This window comes from Ursus americanus, chromosome 23 (genome assembly GCF_024610735.1).
Source record: "Ursus americanus isolate L20-20 chromosome 23, mUrsAme1.1.p, whole genome shotgun sequence".
In the NCBI taxonomy this organism is placed as follows: domain Eukaryota; kingdom Metazoa; phylum Chordata; class Mammalia; order Carnivora; family Ursidae; genus Ursus; species Ursus americanus.
The window spans coordinates 4,712,487-4,732,516 of NC_142149.1; the positions used below are offsets into that span (position 1 = coordinate 4,712,487).

At 55.4% G+C, this 20,030-nt stretch overlaps 1 protein-coding gene across 1 annotated transcript in view; it reads right to left on the reverse strand.

The window, feature by feature from the left end:
• The window catches only part of MGAT5B (alpha-1,6-mannosylglycoprotein 6-beta-N-acetylglucosaminyltransferase B), a 69,028-nt gene that overhangs the window by 21,562 nt on the left and 27,436 nt on the right, over positions 1 to 20,030 (reverse strand). Inside the window, exons 5-10 of the mRNA XM_045814373.2 lie at positions 19,802 to 19,875; positions 18,654 to 18,824; positions 17,724 to 17,888; positions 16,819 to 16,988; positions 1,925 to 2,056; positions 438 to 571 (exon numbers count right to left, since the gene is read on the reverse strand). Of these exons, the coding sequence (XP_045670329.1) occupies positions 438 to 571; positions 1,925 to 2,056; positions 16,819 to 16,988; positions 17,724 to 17,888; positions 18,654 to 18,824; positions 19,802 to 19,875 (846 nt within the window). The remainder of the gene's footprint in view (positions 1 to 437; positions 572 to 1,924; positions 2,057 to 16,818; positions 16,989 to 17,723; positions 17,889 to 18,653; positions 18,825 to 19,801; positions 19,876 to 20,030) is intronic.

Genomic DNA, 20,030 nt, shown 5'->3' on the forward strand with positions numbered 1-20,030 from the left:
AGAAGAGCCTGCCCGTTCTGCCCCTTTGCCACCCCCTAAAACTCTCCAGTGTACTTCTGGCCTCTCTTTCTATAAGGTCACTGAATCCTCTTTGTTCTGGAAGGTGCGCTCAGCAGCTCTCTGAGAGCGGCCTGTGATGCTGGAGGCAAAGGCCACGTCCTTATGTGCTGGAAAGGTCACCATGTTTCTCGTAAACCAGTCTGGAAGCCCCACCCAGGCTGCTCCCCAGACACCGCAAGACACTTCCTCTCTGGCTCAGGCATTCGCTGATGGGCGAGCCAGGCTTTCCTGGAGCGGGCAGGTGCCTGGGCCCGTCCCACTCCCACACCAGCAGGAAGGAAAGCCAGGAGACCGTGCCTCCTGCCGTGCACCCCTGAGACCATGAGGAGGCCCCATCTGCCCCTGCCCCACCCATACCCCGCGGCCGGGACACTCACGGAACATGGTCATGAACTGCTTGGGGTGGAGGTTCCAGTAGCCCCAGTTGGTCCGGTAGCCGTGCAGCGTGGCGTACTCCTCATGGTTGTATGCAGGCTCCGTCCCGAAGGTGTCAATGACCCGGATTCGGCACCTGCTCCCCGCCCCGGGGTGGGGGGATACAAGGAACCAGGGTCAGCAACGTCTCGTGTCTCCCTGGGCTGGGCTGCCCCAGCGTGAGTGCTGGCACCAGCCGCTGGCCGGGTCCGGCAATGTGTGGTCAGAGCTTGGGCTCAGACATTACCCAGCCGTGTGGCCACAGGCATGCACCTTAACCTCTCTGGGCCAGCTTCACCATCTGCAGACTGAGGATAACCACAGCCCAGCTGTCTCGGGGTTGTGTGGCTACGCCTGAACCACGGACCATTCACTCAGAAACTTAGTTATTAGGGCTGCCCCAAGGGAGCCTAGGAAGGGGCACTGCCTGGAGTGGGGGTTCCTCCCCCCTGTAGGATTTGCACTTTCCTGAGCAGACAGCAGCAGAAATTCGAGTTCATAGCCGCCCTGCCCAAGAACCTGACACCCCGAGGATGCCCCTGGCCTATCTGGGCTGCGTGCAGAAGGGCGGGGCCCTGGGGGACGAGCCCCGGCCACAGGCCCGTCTTTGGGAAGGCAGTGCTTTGAAGCGTCCTCTGCAATCAAGCCTGGCCTCCTTAGATGCACCTCCCAGAGGGGCAGAGGCTCTGGCGCCGCCCCAAAACCTCCCCTACATCCGTCCCACCCCCGGGCGTGGGTGCTCGGAGGAAACAGCGGAGACTCAGACAGCCCCCCAAGGAGCTCCCTCCTCACCCCACATCCTTCCCGGTGACCCAGAATTGTCCACAGACTGCTGAGGTCGGCACTACTTCCCCAGAGAAGGGGCAGGAGGTGGGAGGCGGAGGCACCGAGTGCATGAAGAACACACATTAATAATAAAAGCAATAACACCGCCTGTCACTTTTTTTCCTAATAAAATCATGTGGGATAGTCAATGGGACTGGAGCAAATGTAATAAATAGCAGGGCTCTATGTGCTAAACTAAACCCCGTATCCTGCTCTTGCACAGACTAGGAGGGATGCCATTGGCCTTCCTCCAGACCGGGGGTGGGGTGGGGTGGAGGGAGGAGGAGGGTGTTGAGCCTCCACAAGCCAAGGTCATGCCCCAGTCGAGTGTCTCATTCCTTCCACTCCTCCCTGCCATTCCCCTGCCCACCCCTATCCAGGTAACCTCCGAGCCCCGCCCCAGCCTGCCCTGCCGCAGAGGGGCACTGAAGCGACTCCCAGTCCGAGTTAGCGGGAGGCAGAGCTCCTTGGGGAAGGACAGTCATGGGGGAGGGGGAAAACAGAGGCAGGGCGAGCCTTGCCCGCCCCAGAACCCAGGACGAGGCAGTCTCCCCAACCTGGGGACCAGCCGGCAGGGCGTGAGGGGAGGCATGGGATGGGGCACCACCCGCCCGCACCCTCCTACCGGTACTTCTTGAAGGACAGCCCCATGTGCTGCTTCATCTGCTGCAGGCCGTGGTAGTCGGTGTAGATGAGGTCGAAAGGCAGGGGCATGGTGAGCGGGCAGTTCCCCCGGCCTGGCGGCACCCCTAAGTTACTGAGAGAAGAGCCCTTTAGAGTCTGAGCCCCAAGAGGGCCCCAAGGGCTCAGAAACCCACCTTCCCAACCAGCCCTGCGTCTGGGGCACCGGGAACCACCCCAGTCCTTATAGCCCAGGATGAACATGGGGGAGGGGGCACTGTAAAGGAATGTGGGGTTGGCACATGAGCGCTGGCAGACTGGGAAAGGAAGTGAATGGGGTGGCCATGTCCAGTTGTGTAGGTTTTTCACTGCACAAGAGACTCCAATGAGAGGAAGCAGGACTGAGATCCAGCACGGCCTAGCTTGCCAAGCTGTGCCCCTGGCCTGGGCTACCCACCAGGTGGAAGGAGCACTTTTCGTTAATCTGCACAAATGTGCTCCCTGCAGGGCTGTGTCTGCCCAGAGGGGGCACCTTTACCTAGTGTTCGCAAATTACCACAAATGCTCACTATGGTCCTTAGTGAGGCTTCAGTGTTTGGAGCAGAGAGCCCTGCATCAGAGATAGAATTCCGCTCTGCTGACTGGCTCATGGCCCATGGAGACGCCCAGCCCTGCCCCACAGGGTCACCCTGCCTACCAGGTCATGTACACAAGTTTACCTCTCGTGACCCAGTGCCAGAGCCTTTGGGTCATCTCTCTGGAGCCTAGAGGACACGGCCACAGCTGCTAGTGTAAATTCCTTTGCCCGGAACCCCCCCTGCCCACCATCCAGGAGCCCCGGCTTGGCCTGACGACCCACCCCTCTGAGGGGATGAGGAAACATGTAGATTGCCCGTTCAGTAAGTCCGTACTGAGCCCCTGAGCCAGGCAGGGAGTAGAAAAGCCCCCCCCCCTTCTTTGGGGACCCGACAGCAGCCACCCGCCTCCCCTGAATTCCCATCTCCCTTGGACTCGTGGTCCAGATGCCTGCACTGGAACGGGTCCAGGAGACCTCCCAGTGAGCCCCTTCAGGGGTCCATGTGAAGAGCAGACTCAGGCAGGGTGGGGGAGGAGCTCTGACAAGGTCACTGGCTCATCAACAGCAAAGGGCCACGATGGATGGCTCCCTGGGTCACACCTCGGGCTCCTAGAGCCCGTTCAAGCCAGGTGGAAAAGTACCAGCCTGGACGTCTTTGCGCTCTCTCTGCTCATGCTCTGCACATCACCGTCAGAAGCTGGGGAGGGGGCGCTGTGCACACTGTCCCCCGAGCACACTGCCCGAGGTTTATGGTAACCAGATGACAAGGCCATGATGGAAAGACGGCAGGGGAGGCTGTGTGTGATGTGTGATTGGAATTGAAGCATCAGGGGTTGGCCGTGCCCTGCAGAGAAGGGTAGCGGAGGGGGAGGGAGGGGCTTTCCCTGTGCCTGCTCGCTCTCCACCAGCCAGTGCACCCCAGCCTCACCCAGCTCCCCCTGCCAGGTTAGAACCTTGGCTGCTAAGTGCCAAGAGGAGAACGCAAAAACCTAATAAGCAGCGTCTCAAATTTCTAATCTGGATACAGAACAGTGGCCAAGGGCTCCCTCCCTCCTCGTCCAGCCGCCACGCGTCCCCTCTCTCCAACCACACCAGCACATGGGATGCTCCAGGACTTCAAAGGCAGGGCAGGCTTCGTGAGGGTTTTTTTTTGTGGAAATGCCCAGAAAGGAAAGGAGAACGAGCCCAGACCGCAGGGGTCTGGAGCCATCACAGGAAACAGCTCCCACAGCCTGGAGACTTCATGAAATATTTGGTGATATTCTGAAGTGTGCAGATTTTGCATTCTACTCTGTAGGACGTCCCTACATCCCTATTCAAGCACGGGCTTTCTCTCACCCCCAAACTCCTCCGGTAAGACTGATGCCCCCACAAAGGAGCAACGTCTTTGCTCTGGGCTACGGGAACCACAGGTACAGACAGACACCATCCCCTTCCCCGCTTCCCTCCACTCAGAGCAGAGCCACGGGCAGAAGGACAAAATGAGTCCGCCGCCCCTTCCTTGCAGAAACCGGGAAGAGGGGGCTGCTCCGCCCACAGGGAACTGGGCCTGGGAAAATGGACTAACAATTCTGAAAGCAGCAGCGGTGGGTGGGTTGGCTTGTTGCTACTTGCACGGTAACAGGGCTGCTTGTCCACGTTACACTTCCGGTTGGTTTCCAGGCAACGTGTCCCTCCGTGGCCAGGTGTGGTGCCAACAAAATCGTGCGGCCTTCCTTCTGTTGACCCAAAACTGCCCACAGCCCTGGACTCGGTCCCAAAGCCCAGGACCACCGAGAGGCCAGATGAGCCGCTCTCCCCTGGGAGAGAGACCCCGCCCTGATGTTCTCAGGCACGCGCCACCATCTTCGTCATCTGGGGGGCTAAAATGTTGAACACAGGAACCATTCTACACACGTTCAGTTTATTAATTCATTCAGTCCTTTCATCTGGGCCACCACCCTACAAGATCAGACCCATTCTTATCCTGCTCCCCCCTTTACAGATGAGGAAACAGAGAGGGTTAGTAATTTACCCAGGATTGCACAGCCAGGAAGCTGTGGAGCTGGGACTGGAACCCAGGCAGTCGGGCTCCGGAGCCCACACTCCCGCCCACTGAGCTCTCCTGCCTCCCCGGGCCAGCCAGGCCACAGACGGTAGGACGGCGGATGGTGGAACCACAGTGCCATCCCTGAAATCCGAGCCCTGGCTGCCAGCAGAGATAGGGCTCCAGTTCCAGCTCTGTTGCTAACCCCGGAGGAGTCTTAAGCCTCCTGGAGTTTCATTTTTCTCTTCAGCAACAGACCAATAAAAATGGCTCCCTCACAGGGTTCCTGGTAGGATCAACTGAGGCGCGGCAAGGGACAGTCGCACTAATTATCATTTCCTCCCATCATCCGTTCTGCCTTCTGAATTTCTGGGCCCGGCCACTCCTTCCTGACCCTCCGATGCTATCCACACACCACCCCGAAACTAAGGCCCTGTCATTTCTCACCTCAAATCTTGAAATAATTTCCTCTCTGCTCTGTGTCCCTCCAGTCTTGTCTCTTTTCTAGAGAGATCTTTCCACAATGTAAACCTGGTTCTAATCCCTCCCAGAAGACTTCTCACTTCCTGGTCCTTGCCTCCTCCTTCAGGAAGCCTTCCTTGGACCCCTGGTCACAGAGATGTGCAGCCCCTGTGCTACCCCACTGCTTGCTTCCATCCCTGCCCTGCACTGTCTGGAGTCACCTTCTTACCACGGGGGCCCATGAGGACAGGGCCAGGGCATCTTTGAAAGCCCAGAGCCGGGACCGGACCTGGGCCAACAAGCACCTGCTATGTTCAGGAACAAATGAACAAACCAATGAATCAGGTAAACCCCCTCAGGAAAAACTGGTTTGAAAGCTGAAGATGTGGCCAAGGAAAGCATATCTGGAGAGAGACGGCCGGTGAGGGGTGCTCAAGGCTGATGGGCGTCTCGGCTCTTGGCTCTTGGGGGGGGGGGCAGCGAGCAGTCTCCTGGGACACCTCGGGACAGGGACACCAGTGGCCCTGTGTGCCCTGCAAAGCCATCCCACAGGAAGGAGAGGAGACAGAAACTGGCCCAAAGACTGCAGGTACCCCTCCCAGGAGGAGTTAAAGAGGGACCGCCCGGGTTCCCAGCCCTAGAAAACAAGGGTTTTCCATTTAAAGCGACTTCAGGGGAGAGAAACATCTACAGCTGCCTCACAGGGACCCGGAGCTGCCCGGAGGGCAGTGGAGAGGGTCGGCCACGGGAAGGGGGCTGTGGTTTCATTGCTTGTAATTTCAGCTCGCTTTTATGGGCAATTTTACGCGAAGTGGTTGGTGGGAGCAGTGACGTGAGCTGAAAAATGCCGTCTCCTGACAGCCTTCAGCCAAAGGTGCCCACAGAGCCTCGGCCCTACAAATCCACGTTCCGTGCTGACGCCTCCAAGGGCCCCCGTCTAGACGGCTTCTTAATTCCAATGCCAAGTTCCTCATTCCCCTTCGGACTCTTCGCCCACGGCTGTGTCAGGGGGAGAGGGGACACCGCAGAGCCGCCCCAGCCCCAGCACACCGTGGGGCCCCTGGGTGGGTGAGTCTAGCCGGGACAGAGAGCAGCTCCCTGTCCGGGGGCCTCACGCACATCTGCCCGGCGCTGCCCGCCACCCTACACCATGCGTGGGAAGGACGGGGGCGTCTACATGGAATTGCCAAATCGGGTGGCTGGAGTGTATTTCCAAATGTCCCCGGGCCACCTGCGTGGGAGCCTGAACACAGGACGAAAGGGGTGGGGGAAGGGGTGACCTTGGAAAACAGTGCTTTTCTATAGCTCACCTGGCTATCACGGGGCCCCCACACCCAACCCAAATTAATCCACCCGTAAGAGCCAGCCCCGGGGTGGGGGGCACTGGGGAGTTAGTGTTTAATAGGGACGGAGTTTCGGTTTGGGAGGGGAGAAAGTCCTGGGGAGGGATGACAGTGATGGTTGCATAACGTCATGAATGAACTTAATACCACCAAACCACACACTTAGAAATGGTTAGGAGAGTAAACGTTGTTACGTGTATTTGACTACAAATTTTTTTAAAAGCCAAACTGTTCATACGCAGGGGCCCATGCCCACCCCCGCAAGGATACTCCGTGTCCCCATCTTCTCTAGCACCCCCTGGCCTCCCAGCTGGCCATAATGTCAGGGCACAGCACATACCCAGAGAAGGGGAGACTCGGTTACTCTTTGCTAAAAGATTAAAAGGTAGGATGGGTAGATGGGACAAGGAGGCAGGGAAAACACAGTCTATGATCAACTGAAAAAACAAATCCTCAGGGAGCCTGGGTGGCTCAGTCGGTTGAATGTCTGACTCTTGATTTCAGCTCAGGTCATGATCCCAGGGTCGTGGGATCGAGCCCTGCACTGGGCTCTGTGCTCTGTGCTCAGTGGGGAGCCTGCTGGAGATTTTCTCTCTCCCTCTGCCCCTCCCCTCACTTTCTCTCTCTAAGATAAATAAATAAATCTTTAAAAAAAGAAAAAGAAAAAAGAAAAAAATCCTTCGCTAGAAATCAAAACACTGAGTTCAGCTGGCACCATGGAAATCACTCCTGGGCCCCAGCACGAACTTGCTGGGTGGCCTTGCACCGGCGTCAGACTGTTCTGGTTCCGCCTCCACTCCCATAACAGGACGCTCGGACGGATCTCCACGGTCCCTTCTAGGCTAAAAATTCTCTGGCTTTATTTCTCCCTGTGCCTTTGGTCTATGGCTGGAAATAATCTCTCCAGGTAGTGCTCAAATTCTGGAACAAATTATTCTCTCTCTCCCTCCCTCTCTTCTCTGTGTGGGAAGGACCTAATTAAAAAGAATTCTCACAAAGTGCTCAGAGATCCTTGGCTCCAGGTGCTAAGTGCACGCAGGGAACGTCTGCTCTTCTAGACCCATCTCATTGCTGGGAGCACACTGGCTGGGGCAGCCCAGGACTTTTTGGCCTCCCCGGATGTTTGTTATGCCGCTGACCCCATCCGGTACCTGTCTCCTGAGCTCTGTGAAATTGCCCCTGTCTCTCTCCCATGGCCTGTTTCTGGAGCAGGCCACTGCCTCTGCCCAAGAGCAAAGGGGGCAGAAAGAAAGGGCCCCAGAGAGTTAACCGGGCAGCTAAGGAACTGCTCCGGAAGGGATGCCAGGATCACCAAAGAGAATAGAATTCTATTGTCCTGCAGTATTTTCTTCTCTTGCCCAGGACGCACTCTCGTTCCTGAGCCACCAGGCAGCCAGAATGTGCTCCTTAGTCAAAGGGCAAAAAGGAGCAGAGGCCGGAGGTTTCTAAAAGGGAAACGCAGAGAGCAGCATATTCCTCCCACCCCGCGCAGCCTGCACTGGGACCAGTGTCCAAAGCTGACACCTTCTTCCCCAGCATTCCTTCCTACGATGCAAAGTCAGGGCTAAGAATAGGGCCGCCGCTCCGGGGGGGGGGGGCGGGGGCGGGGGGGCTAGATGAAACCACAGACTCCCTCCAGCTCCCAGCGCAGCGCGGATGTGGTCAGGGAATCGGAACACATCCCTTTGGCTGTTCCCTGCCTTGTTCCTTGCAGACAGGCCCCAATTTACATAACAAATGTCCAATGAAGGCTGAGCGCAAAACACGTTTTTCTGCCTTAAAGGTAGCAGGACGGTGGTTTCCAGGCCCAGTGCAGGTTATAATCGAGATAGCTGACGGCTTCTAATGCCCAGGCCAGCCCGGTCCACCTACCTGTTCTCCAGCTGCTGCCTGACAAGATCTCCCCTTTCTCTGTATTTGGTGGGGAGAGAACACTGGACCCCACCTCCCTTGGGAGAACCCATAGCCCCCAGGACTTGAAGACATGCTCATGCTTCTTCCCAGAAACAAATCCTGCCTCGTTACCCTTCCTTCAAAAGCCTCAGAAGGCAGCCTGTGCCTCATTTCTAACCTCACTCCCCGCGGGTCTTCTATTAAATATCTCTTCCCCTGCAGCCCTCTCGCCCTGGTGTAGACAAGGCCAGAGCTGGGAAAGGTGACTTGGGCCACTGCATCTGTGCAGTCATGTTTGTTGGCCAATGTCAAGACTTGGTCAGACTTGTAAGAAACAGATTCCCACTCCCTGTGGTTCAGTGCAGCATGGAGGGGGAGGCGGCGGGGGGGGGGGCTAGCAAGGAAACATCTCCCCTGGACTCTGAGGGGGGATGAAGGATGGGGGCCAGCGCGGCTTAGGCCCCCCAGCAGAGGTCCCCACCTCCATGGCGTTCAGCGATGCAGACCCTGATCCCGCTACACAGGAGATTAAAACGCCTCCTTGGAATCCAAGGAAGGAGAAGGAAAAAGGAGAGGGGAGAGGAGACGGAGTTTTTTTAGCATAAATTAAGCATTTGCCTCTCATGCTGCTGCTTGGAACGTGGGGCTGGAATGTGTGGCGAAGAGAAGCAACCACTGTTTACAGGAGTATGCTAAGCGCAAACGTGCTAGATGGGCTCGTCCTCCCTATTTCTCATCTATGTACTTCAGATATTATAAAATGTTCCAAAGCATCCAGAAAATTGTAGAAAATAATACGGCGATATAATGAATGCCCTGTATTCCCACTGCCCAGCCTTGTCAAGTCTTAACATTTTGCCATATTTGGTTCAAAATTTTTTTCCCAAGGGATAACACATCACAAATCCAGGTGGAGCCCCAGGGGATGTGTCTGTCTTGTCCGCTGTCCTCACATTCCCGCCCTCCACGTCACTCCCTGCAGATGCCAGCACCCCCGCCCCATGAGGCTCTCCTCCCCGTCTTCCCGGGGCCTTCCTCTGGGGCCGCCGCCAGGCACCACGCTATCCCCCTCCTACATCGTCACCTGCCCTCTCTCGGGCTCCTTTGCACGAGCATGTACACATCGGCACTCCCACCCTGAAAGTAAACAAGCAAACCTCCTGCTACGGGATGAACTGTGTTCCCCCAAAAGGTGTTGAAGTCCTAACTCCAGTACCTGGGAGTGTGACCTTCTTTGGAAAGAAGGTCTTTGAGAAGGTCTTTGCAGATGATGAGCTTAAGATGAGGTCATTTAGGGCGGGCCCTAATCCAGTACGGCGGTGTCCCAATGAGAGGGGAATTGGACACAGACACAGACACACACAGGAGAAGGCGGCCACCGATGAGCCCGCGGCCGCCGGAACCTACAAGAGGTTCTGCTCACAGCCTCCGGACCAGCCAGCCCACCGTTGCAGCAAGGCAGGCATCTGGCGTCCACAGCCCTGAGACAATAAAGCACCCCACTTTGCAGCACTTTGTTCTGGCAGCCCCAGGAAACTCACACACCTCCCTGGGCCTCTGCTCTCCTTGCAGCCAGGCTCCCCCAGGCCGAAGCCTCTCATCACCCTTGCTGCTACCTCGCCAGCCTCCCCCTCAGCCTACAACCCACCCATCTCTGGCATGTGTCCCCAAAACTCAACCAAGCTGGGTCACTCTAGGGTCAACAATGACTTCTACGTGGCCAAATTAGTTGGGCAATTTTCAGTCCCCTTCTTACTTGGCGTGAGCATTTGACATCACTGGCCACAACCTCCTTCTCCATTGGCACCCACGGCTCCACCCTTCTGGCCACTCCCCAGCCTCCTCTGCCAGGCCTCTGTTGCCCTTCCTTAAGGCTTTGCTCTCAGGCCTTCCCATCGCTTGGCAACTTAATCACACTTGTGTTCAGCGGTGCCACCTGCCAACGCGCTGTCTCCATTCTGAGTGGCAGGCCCATCACCAGCTGCCTCCACGTGGGCACCTCTAATTCAGTGTGTCTGAACCCACAAATTCCAGGTCTTCCCCCTGCGCTGTTCTCTTCCTCCCCCCTCTGAGAAGGGCGGGCGCTGTCCACCGGTGACTGCTTTGAGCCGGCTAGCTCAGCCTGGTTCAGGCCAGTCTGAGCCAGTCAGAGCTGGTGACACCCAGAGGCCTGCCGGCCTGGCTCCCAGAGGGTTGGGCTGCACTCAAGGACGGGGATGTGGTCCCTGCCTCCCTTACTCTCCGGGGACCCTCCCCAGTATTTCCCTTGGACAAACAACAGCACCGATCAAACAAAAACGCCAGGAGACTGATTTCCACCAGGTCCCCGTGCTTGACGACCAAGAGTTTTCCCTCCTCATCCTATTTAAACATTCTCCTCTCAAGCTTTCATCATTTGCCAGTTAAGTCAACTAATTTTCTACTAAACCCAATTTCACTCATGGATGGAGGAAGAGCTCAGTAATTTTTCCTCATGCCATGTACTATTAATGATGCTTGAAATTATGCAAATAAAATTAATGAGCACCGCCGATTCTGGCCAGGCAGGAAAGGCTTAATTTAAAATGCCCACTGTGGATGGGGCATTCCTGAGGGCCCAGTCGGGGTGCAGCCGACAAGGGATCTGGCCCCGCCTCCCCTTCCAGGAGAGCGGTGGGCGGGGGCAGGGCTGTGACACCCACTGAAGTTCCGCCCCTGAAGCCCCGCCCCTGCAGTCCCCCTTGCCCCCCCGCCCCTCCCCCCCACAGTCCCAGTCCCATCACTGAGCTCGTTGTTCCCGCTACCACCTCTCACCCCAGAAACATCCTGCAGCAGCAAAGCCAGATGTGGGCTCTGTGCTTTGCCCCAAACATCACTCCAGTGAGCTGGTCAATTAAAACACCAAACTACGAGGAACAGAGAAAGGCGTCTCATCTGTCCAGCCTTGTTGCTTAGACAGTGGCCAAGACATCTGCCGTGAACATCTGTGACAAACCACAGCGCACGCCCAGCGGCAGCATCTCTGTCCCGCTGCCTTCCCCTGGACAGGTCATTTAGCCAGACCAGGGAGACGCTTCTGTCACAGAAGCCAGGCTGAGACTCCAAATTGGGCTCGCCATCATCTCTCATTGACCTACTTTCCAGTTAACCTGCCTGCACGCAATGGCTCCCTAAGGCTGGGAGGTGAGGCTCCGGATGACTCTCTTCCTCCTGCGGCACCCACAGCAACGCCATGAGTGCGTTCAGTGGGATCTCTGCCCGTGACCCCTTTCCAGGCTCAGAAGGTCACCATCTTGCTATGGGTTGCATCGTGTCCCCCCAGAATTTAGGTCGGAGTCCTGACCCCTAGTATCTCAGAATGCGGCTTTATCCCCAGACAGGGCCGTTGAAGAGGTAATCAAATGGAAATGAGGTCATTAGGATGTGTCCTAACCCAGTATGGCGCGTTCTTGTCATTAGGATGTGTCCTAATCCAATACGGCGCGTTCTTATAAGAGGGGGGAGTTGGACACAGACACATACACAGAGAGAAGGCCACGTGAGGACGAAGGCAGAGAGCGGGATGACGCTTCACAAGCCAGCGAACACCCAAAATCCCCGGCAAACCACCAGAAGCCAGGGGAGAGTCCGCGACAGATTCTCCCTCACAGCCTCAGGAGGCACAACCCTGCTGACACCTTGATCTTGGACTTCTGGCCTCCAGACTGTGAGACAACCCATTTCTGTTGTCAAGCACCCAGTATGTGGTGCCTTGCTACAGCAGCCCTAGCTAACTGATAGACACCTATATCGAAATCTCCACTGGAAGGAAAGGACTGCATTTAGGTAGCGTTGGGGTGGTCCTGGCAGGAGCTTGAGGAGCTCACAGGCCTGGACTACATCTGTCGCAGGGGAAGAGTACATGCAAGAAAGGGCATGGAACCTGGTGCCCTGGTGCCCTGGGTGAGGCGTGAGAGGCCCCACTATCTGGGCCACTTCCAAGGGGTGCCTCCTCAGCCCACTCCCTGCAACCAAGGCTACTTTGGGGGCTTTCAGGTATGCAAATGTGGGCTTAGGAGGGATCCACACATGCTTTCTATGAGTCTTCTAGGGACCTGAGCCCAAACCCCAGGCCCTAATCCCACTCTCAGGACCTGCAGCAGGGACACAGAGGACAGCTCTTGAGAACAAGCCAAGAAGGCCAATGTTCCAACCCCACAGCAGCCCAGAAGCTGGGGGTGGGGGATCCCAGGGGAGGCTTATAAAAGCCACAGCACCAATTTTTCCATTTGTCAACCTTCACTGCTCATTAGATCACCTGGGGAGCTTTGAGAGCTTGATACGTGGGCCCCCACTCCAGACCCATTAGATAGAGACACCAAGAGCGGGACCCAAATGTCGGTATGTTTTCTAAGGCTGCTCTGCAGCTGGAGTGGGGGTAAGAATCCCCACCTGAAATGTATTCCAACCAGAGCTGATGCTGTTAATTTTGTAGACATAACTGTATTATGTCTCCTGGGGAAGGTGGTTTTCTTTTTTCTGTTTTTATTCTTTTAGTTGTCTTGAAATTGCTTCAGATACAGATTTAGAAACCCCTTCATGAGGCTGTTCCCTGAGGTATCTGGGCTGTTTACAACAACTCTGCCCTGTCTGAGCAAGAGCATTCACCCGCACCCACACGCCACTGGGGACCAAGGAAAGAGCTGTCTGGGCACAGCCCAGGGTCTGCCCATTCAACAAACTGCAAATCAGAGATGAGGTAACCTCTCCCTGGAGCCCCTGCTTCTGGAAATTTCAGACCCACATGAGCCTGGCATGAAGTGACATGTTGGCGAGAAGATGCGGAGTCTGTGTGGGGTGTGTGAGTGTGAGAGTGTGTGTGCACACACCTGTGCGTGCATGTGCAGTGTGCTGCATGTCGTGCACAGGGGTGTGTGGGAGCCTTGTGTAGGGATGGGCACGTGTGTTTGCACGCATGAGCAGTGCACACAAGCATGGGTATGCATATGTGGTTGTACATGGGTGCATGCACGCATGTGCATGTGTGTATATGTGGGTACACGGGTGCTGTAAAGGAAAAGCAGCAAGAGGTATTTCAGATCTTGGTACTTTACACAAGGGCCTCACCTTCAAGACCTCCTGGGTGCAGTGACCCCCATCTTCACTGCTCTGGCCCCATTATGAGCAATGGCAGCCTCAGTAAACACAGGCTCAGTGCCACACCCTGGAAGTGGCCAGAGGAGGAAGTGCTCTGGGCAGGTAAGGACTCGGGGTGAGGGCTGAGACAGGAGACACCCCAGCATGGGATGAGAAGCTGAGTCACTGAGTTAAGTTCCCATCTCTTAAGGAGGCTTGTCGAATACCTGCTCTCTCACAGAGGGATGATTCTCTCAGTGTGGTGGCTGGGCCGTCACAAATGCATGGGAGAAGCCTTCCCACAGGGAGCAGTAAAGGAAGGAAGTTCTCACGTCTCTGGCCCCAGAAAATGCGTGGCCAGAAGGGAGGAATCAAGCTGAATGCAGTTTGATAAACATGAATTCATCTAACCTTGAGGCAGGTCAAGGTGTCAGCAATGCTGATAGGACGCTCCATGCTCACAGGGGACTTTGTGTGTGGCAGAGCCTGGGATGAGGAGTCCAGACAGCCCTCACCCCCAGGCGTCTTCCCACTGCATCTTGGGGGCCCTGGTGACCTAGGGGACAAGGGCCCCTAGACCCTTGCTTGCTGCTCTGCCCTAGGCAGGTCTGGCTTGTGGCTACCCACAGCCCCGGACTATGCCCAAGACCTCCTTGACTTCCCAGACCCTGGGTCCCTTTTCTCTTTTCTCCTCCTCACCCTCACCCTATTTGACTTTCCTGTAGGAAGCTTCAAGGCCAGGCAAAGATGCTTCTTCTCATCATTGCAAACATTAGCAGCACTCTACTCCACAGTATTGATGCATCTGTGTCCTCTGCTCAGAGGGAGCTGGCGGTGAGCAACAGTGTGCGCTGGCGGGTGGCAAGTGGGCACACTCAGCGCTGAAGTGACCTGCACAATGTGAACAGCTTGGTCTGACGACAAAACGCCACCAGGGTGAGAGCCAGAGGGAGGGACATGCTGGTTCCCTCTCCCAGCGCTGAGTAGCTCTTCGACAGGTTCAGCACCAGCACATGGGGACAGCTCCCTGCCCAGTTCCTTCCCACTCAGGTGACATTCAGCCAGACTGGGGGGGGAAGGGGATGTGCTATTCCCAGGTGGCACCTCTTCCCCCAGAACCTGCTGCCCCCAACCTGGGATTGTGCTTCCCAACACGGCCGCAACCGTGCAGCCCCGAGTTAGTCCCTGTCACCTTCTCCCCCTTCGAAGTGGATCTTCTTATATATATACTGTTTCTCTCTGAAGACACTTTTCAGCTTTCCTAGGCCTACTGGAGAAGTGCATCAGCCTGAAAGAATGACTCCAGTGGTATGAACTGCAAGCCACGGGAATAAAAACCTTCAAACCACTAGGTCATTTAGTGGCCTCCCCCTATGCAATATAGCTGGTCCTAGTACTGCCCTCCGATCGAGGCCATGAGAAGTGCTACTCGAGTTACTGGCAGACTCTGACTTGCAGAGCGAAACTGCAGAGGCCGAGTAGCTGCCTAAGACTGTCAATGGCTTTGTCCCCATCAGCATCCTCCTCTCTCCAACACTCCTGTGCTACAGAGCATCAGCATTCATGGCCAGGACAAAATGCTGATCAGAGAGAGACATTTAGAACCAACAGACCATCAAGATGACGGGCGGGCTCTGGACAAGAATCACATTTTAGCTTGAAAACCACCCTCGGGTAAGTTAATGGGCTGATGAAGAAAAGTCCATTTGTAGGCAACAACTCTGGGGCCTTCCTGAGTCATGCCCTGTGAGAAAGAAGAATAGAAAACCACAAAGCACAAACCCCTAACCATAAGGAAAAAAAAATCAATGACTTTGATTACATTAAATTAAGGCCTTCTATTCCTCAGGAAAAAAAGAAAGAAAGAAATGACAAAGACAAGCCACAAATTAGGAGACGATTTTTAAACAGATATAAGTTGCAAGGGATTTATACCCATCATATATAAAGAACACCTACAACTCAATAAGGAAAACATAAACAACCCAGCAGAAAAGTGGGCAAATGACATGAATGGGCATTTCATCAAGAGGAAAGAACAAGCATAGGACAGAACACTGGGTCTCATCAGTTGTCAGGGAAATGCAAGTTAAGTTAATCACATAACGAGATATCACGACACCCTCCATTAGGAAGTGTAATAACCCTAGCATGTGACAACACAGCCACTGGGAACCTCCAAGTGGTGGGGCTGAGTTGGTGCCATCACGTAGGAAAACAAGTGACATTAGCTTATAATGTTGAATTTTCACACATCCTTAGTCAAAGCAATTGTGCACCTTAGTCTATACGGAAGAGAGACTCCGTCTCTACCCAAGAGAAACTGTGACAGCGGTACCCCAGGTACAGGAATGCCTACACAGTGTCACTCAAAATAACTTACAAAAGCAGGGGGGAAATGTCCACAATTAGGAAAAACTGAAAAATAATGACAGACCATCTACAAAATGAAATCTCAAACGGCAGTGAAAATGAATAAAATAGAGCTACAGGGAACAACACGAATGAATCTTAGAAACATAATAATGGGTGAAGAAAGCAAGTCTCAAACGTCACATAGCAGAGATGCCATTTATACAAAGCTCAAAGCAAACCAAAATAAAACTAAACCACATACTGTTTATGGATACCTGAGTATTTTTTTTTAAAAATCTTATTTAAAAGCAAAGAAATATTAACACAAAATCCAGGTTGCAAGTTTCCTCTAGCGGGAGGCAGAGGGATTGATGAGAGAAGGGGCACCAGGTGGGCACAAGAGTCCTGGGAATATTCTTTCTTTAAATTGGATGGCAAATTATGGGAGAACACCCTATTCTTGCACTTCCTAATAACACCTGTTACAGACATTTTTGTGTGTATCAAATAACATATAATAAACATTAATAAGTAAATGAAGGAAAACTGTCTGTACTTCTATATCCTGTAAATATAGCAGTCAAACCTGACCAGACTTGCATGCAGGTGTGCGTGCACACACACACACACACACACACACACACACACACACACACACTCCTACCCCCTCTCCCTCCTCCAAGAACATCAGGGGGACTCTGGAAAGGCAAGCATCAGGGAAGAGACAGGCATTACTGGCCAACCTCACCACCCTCCAGGTCTTACCAGCTCCCAGAATAGGTCCAGGAAGGAGCCCAATTCCAGAAGAAAAACCCCAAGGTTGCACCAAGCCCACCAAGACGACAGGCAGAGAGGATGCCATCTACATGACATGGCTCAATTTCATAAACCAGTATTTGTCAGCCCCTGAGCACAAACACTAGGACACCTATTGGCCCAAGATGGAGAAAAGGACGTTTGAACAGCACTATGCAAATATGCTTCCCTGGTACATCCCAACTATGACCAGGCATCAACATGGAGGAGGAAGAGGAAATGAGGAACGTCACTATCCACAGTATACCAGGAAGCCTCCCAGGGACCTGCAGGTAGAGCAGGGGCTCCTGGGGTAGGTTCCCCTTCCTCTCCTCCCCTCCCCCAGCACTCACCTCTGCAGCTCCTTCAGGGACACTGTGATCCGCAGGCCATGGCCCAGGACGTAGAGAGTAGCCAAGATGTCTGCCCACTGCACCATCTCCCCCAGAGGCCCGCCCTTTAGCACCCTTGGGCTGAACACGTCACCAGACTCCTCCGTCAGGAAGCCGATGTGAACAAGGATCTGGGGAGGACAAAGGGTCAGCGTGGAGGAGAAGCAGCATTGCCCTGCTACCCCCAGGGGGACCCAGCCAGCAGCAGTCACTGTCTCCAGGCTATGCCTGGGCAGGCGCTCTCTGGCACCAGCAGGGGGACCAAAAGGCAGAGTGACCACACTGGGCACTGGGGATCAAAGTGAACAAGATGGTCACACCCCGCCCTCAAGGCGCTTACGTTCCAGATGGAAGAGGTAGACAACAGTAAACACAGACAAGAGATAATTTCATGAAATGATAGGGACTCTGAAAGAAATAAACAGGGTGATGTGAGAGTCAGGTAAATACTTATTACATGGATGGATGGACGGATGGATGGATGGATGGAGGATGGATGGATGATGGATGGATGATGGATGGGTGGGTGGGTGGACGGATTGATGGACAGATGGATGGATGGACCTACAAACCTCCCCAAAACACGTTATATTATTCCCAATATTCCAGGCAAATGCCATGACTTTTCTGCCTGAAAAGAACAAGATGTCTACAGAATGTAGACATTTTTCCCCAAACCTGAACAGGGCCAGGGGCCACCACATACATCTATCCTGACTCTGCCTCCCTCGCCCCAGCTGAAATTCAAATAAACTCAATAAAACCTTTTCAAGGGCAGACCTGGTGCCCACTTGGAGGCCTGGGGCCCTGAGCTCATTTCCTAAGCTCTCAGAGCACAGATCCCTGAATGCACAGAGAACCAGTACCTGCTTCTGGTCCCTCCAGACGCTTCCCAGTTTCCGTGCCAGCCGCTGGGCAGCCAGCGCCCACTGGGCCGTGAGCCGCTTGGTCCGTTTCTTCATGAAGATTAGAGACTCCTTCCCACTGCCCATCAGCTCCAGGAGGTGGGACAGGTTGCTCCGGAAAACTGCCTGGAGGGGGGCCCAGACCTGGGTTCTCTGGCCCTCAGGCCCAAAGCCACACCACCACTGTCACCTGCTGCCCTGGGAACAGGGGTTGACACCCTCCCCGGGAGGCTGGGGCCTACTCTAGCTTCTCCTGCCCTTTCTAAAGGCCCACCGGCCCCCACAGTCAGGGAGCCCTGCTCTCACCCACCAACACTAACCCCCCAAGCCAAACTGGTCTGTCCTGGCCCAGCTCTGGTCATCCTTCTGTCCCAAGCCCTTTGGGAGGTGGTCAGCGATGACAGTCCCCAGGGGTCTCAGCTGCTACACAGAGGCAGCGAGGGTGGTGGTCAGAGCTGGCGCTCGGACAGCAGGGAGGCCAGGCCACCTTTCAGTGGAGCTGGAGTAACCGGATGCCTTGAACAAATTAACTGCACTCCCCAGACCTCAGACTTGCCATCTGCTCAGTGTGGTCGCATAAGGGACTGCGGGGAGGTTTAAGTACAAATAAAGTATCTGGAAGCCTTCCAGGAGCGATAGCTACTGTTCCTATTATTCTAGTCCGTTTAGGGGGTGCCTCCAGGGCCCCAGCTTGCCCCTCAAGTAGGCCGAGCTTTGCAGCAGCCCCAGAAGGCTGGCAGGCTGGGACGCCCCCCACCAGGCACAGCTGGCTGGCCTCATTTTACCAGGGGCAAAGGGCTCCTCCTGCTGTCCCTTAAGGATGCCCCACCTGAGGAGGCCAGCTGACCTGTCCACCAGCCCCTCACGGGCCCACCCACTTCCCAGGCCTACCTGGACTTTGGGGAGGGGCTTGGGGGCCATCTGGGTGGCCGTCTGGTTCCTCCAGGGCAGCGGGGGGCAGAACCACTCAACCTCACTGAGGTAGATGAGGAAGGAGCACTCGGTGCCGTCCACCCCGAAGAAGGCGTAGCAGGGGTCAGAGGTCCAACGGGCACGCATCCACTGTGGAGAGGGCCAGCCTAGGCCAGGGCGCTGGCACCAGCCCCACCCACACCCACACCCACACCCACACCCACGGCAGGCTCTTTGCAGGTCCCTCAGAACAGGGCCTCTGGGGCACACACTTAGATGCAGCAAGGGCCAGAAGCAGAGAAGACAGAGTCTGCACCAGAGCCCCACGACCTGGCCCTGTGTCCTGGCCACTGAGAACTCGGGAAAGGCTGAGCAGGACCATCGTCCCCCAGGCCCAGAAAGAGGAGGACCCCGGCAGAACCAGGCCAGGTCACGACACTCAGGGAAAGCTCCGGGGCAAACAGTGGGGGATGCAGCAGCCCGGGGCCTGGTTGGTCTCCATCGGGAGCAGGATCTGGTTGAGGCCAAGGTCAGGACACAAGGGCTGGAGCCAGAGGGGCCCCATCCACAGTGATCCCCACATGTCACCGAGGAAGGGGTGCGCCGGGCCGCTGCTCCACCCTCTTAGGGAGTTCAGAACCAGAGAGGAGCTGGCTTTTATGCCATGGACTGCATTCCCAGATGGACAGACTTCATGCAGCCACAGGCCCCTGGAAGTGAGCCCCCAGAGGAGGGGCCAGGGGGCTTTCTCAGTCCAGCTGGTTGCAAGGATGGGGAGGGATGGGGAGTCAGGCCCACTCAAGAGATCCAGTCTGTGTCTGAATTTGTTGGGATGCAGGTTGCTATTGGTGTTATTAACAGTTTGCTGTAAGAAAGTACTAAAAACACTGGAATGTGATCATCCCAGGCAATGTGGGTTTGTGGGCCAGGCAGATGGCCCAAGCACAGAGGCAGTCTCCCCGAAGCTGACCTCTGCCAGCAGGAACCAGGGTTAGGGGCTGGTCAGAGAAGTCCTCACCAGCAGACATCCCTGCCAGAACCTCAGAGCTAGTTTGGAGGCAGGGTCCCCAAAGGGGAGCCTACCCCCCCAGTCACCTCTACCCCCATCCCTCAGCCCCAGGCCTCACCTCCACCTTCCCTGAACAGTCAGGGAACTTGGGGTCACTGGGAGCCTCACACTGGTCCCGCCGGCCTTCAGACACTGCAGGGGGAGAAGGTCAGCTTGCTGAGGACCTGGGTCTAGAGAGGAGCCCAGGGAAGTGTGAGAGAGGCCTGGTCTGCGATGGGAGGGGTTAGCTCAGGAGCTCACACTGCCCTCCCTCCCCTGAGTTTTCTCACCTAAAAGGCCACCTGTCA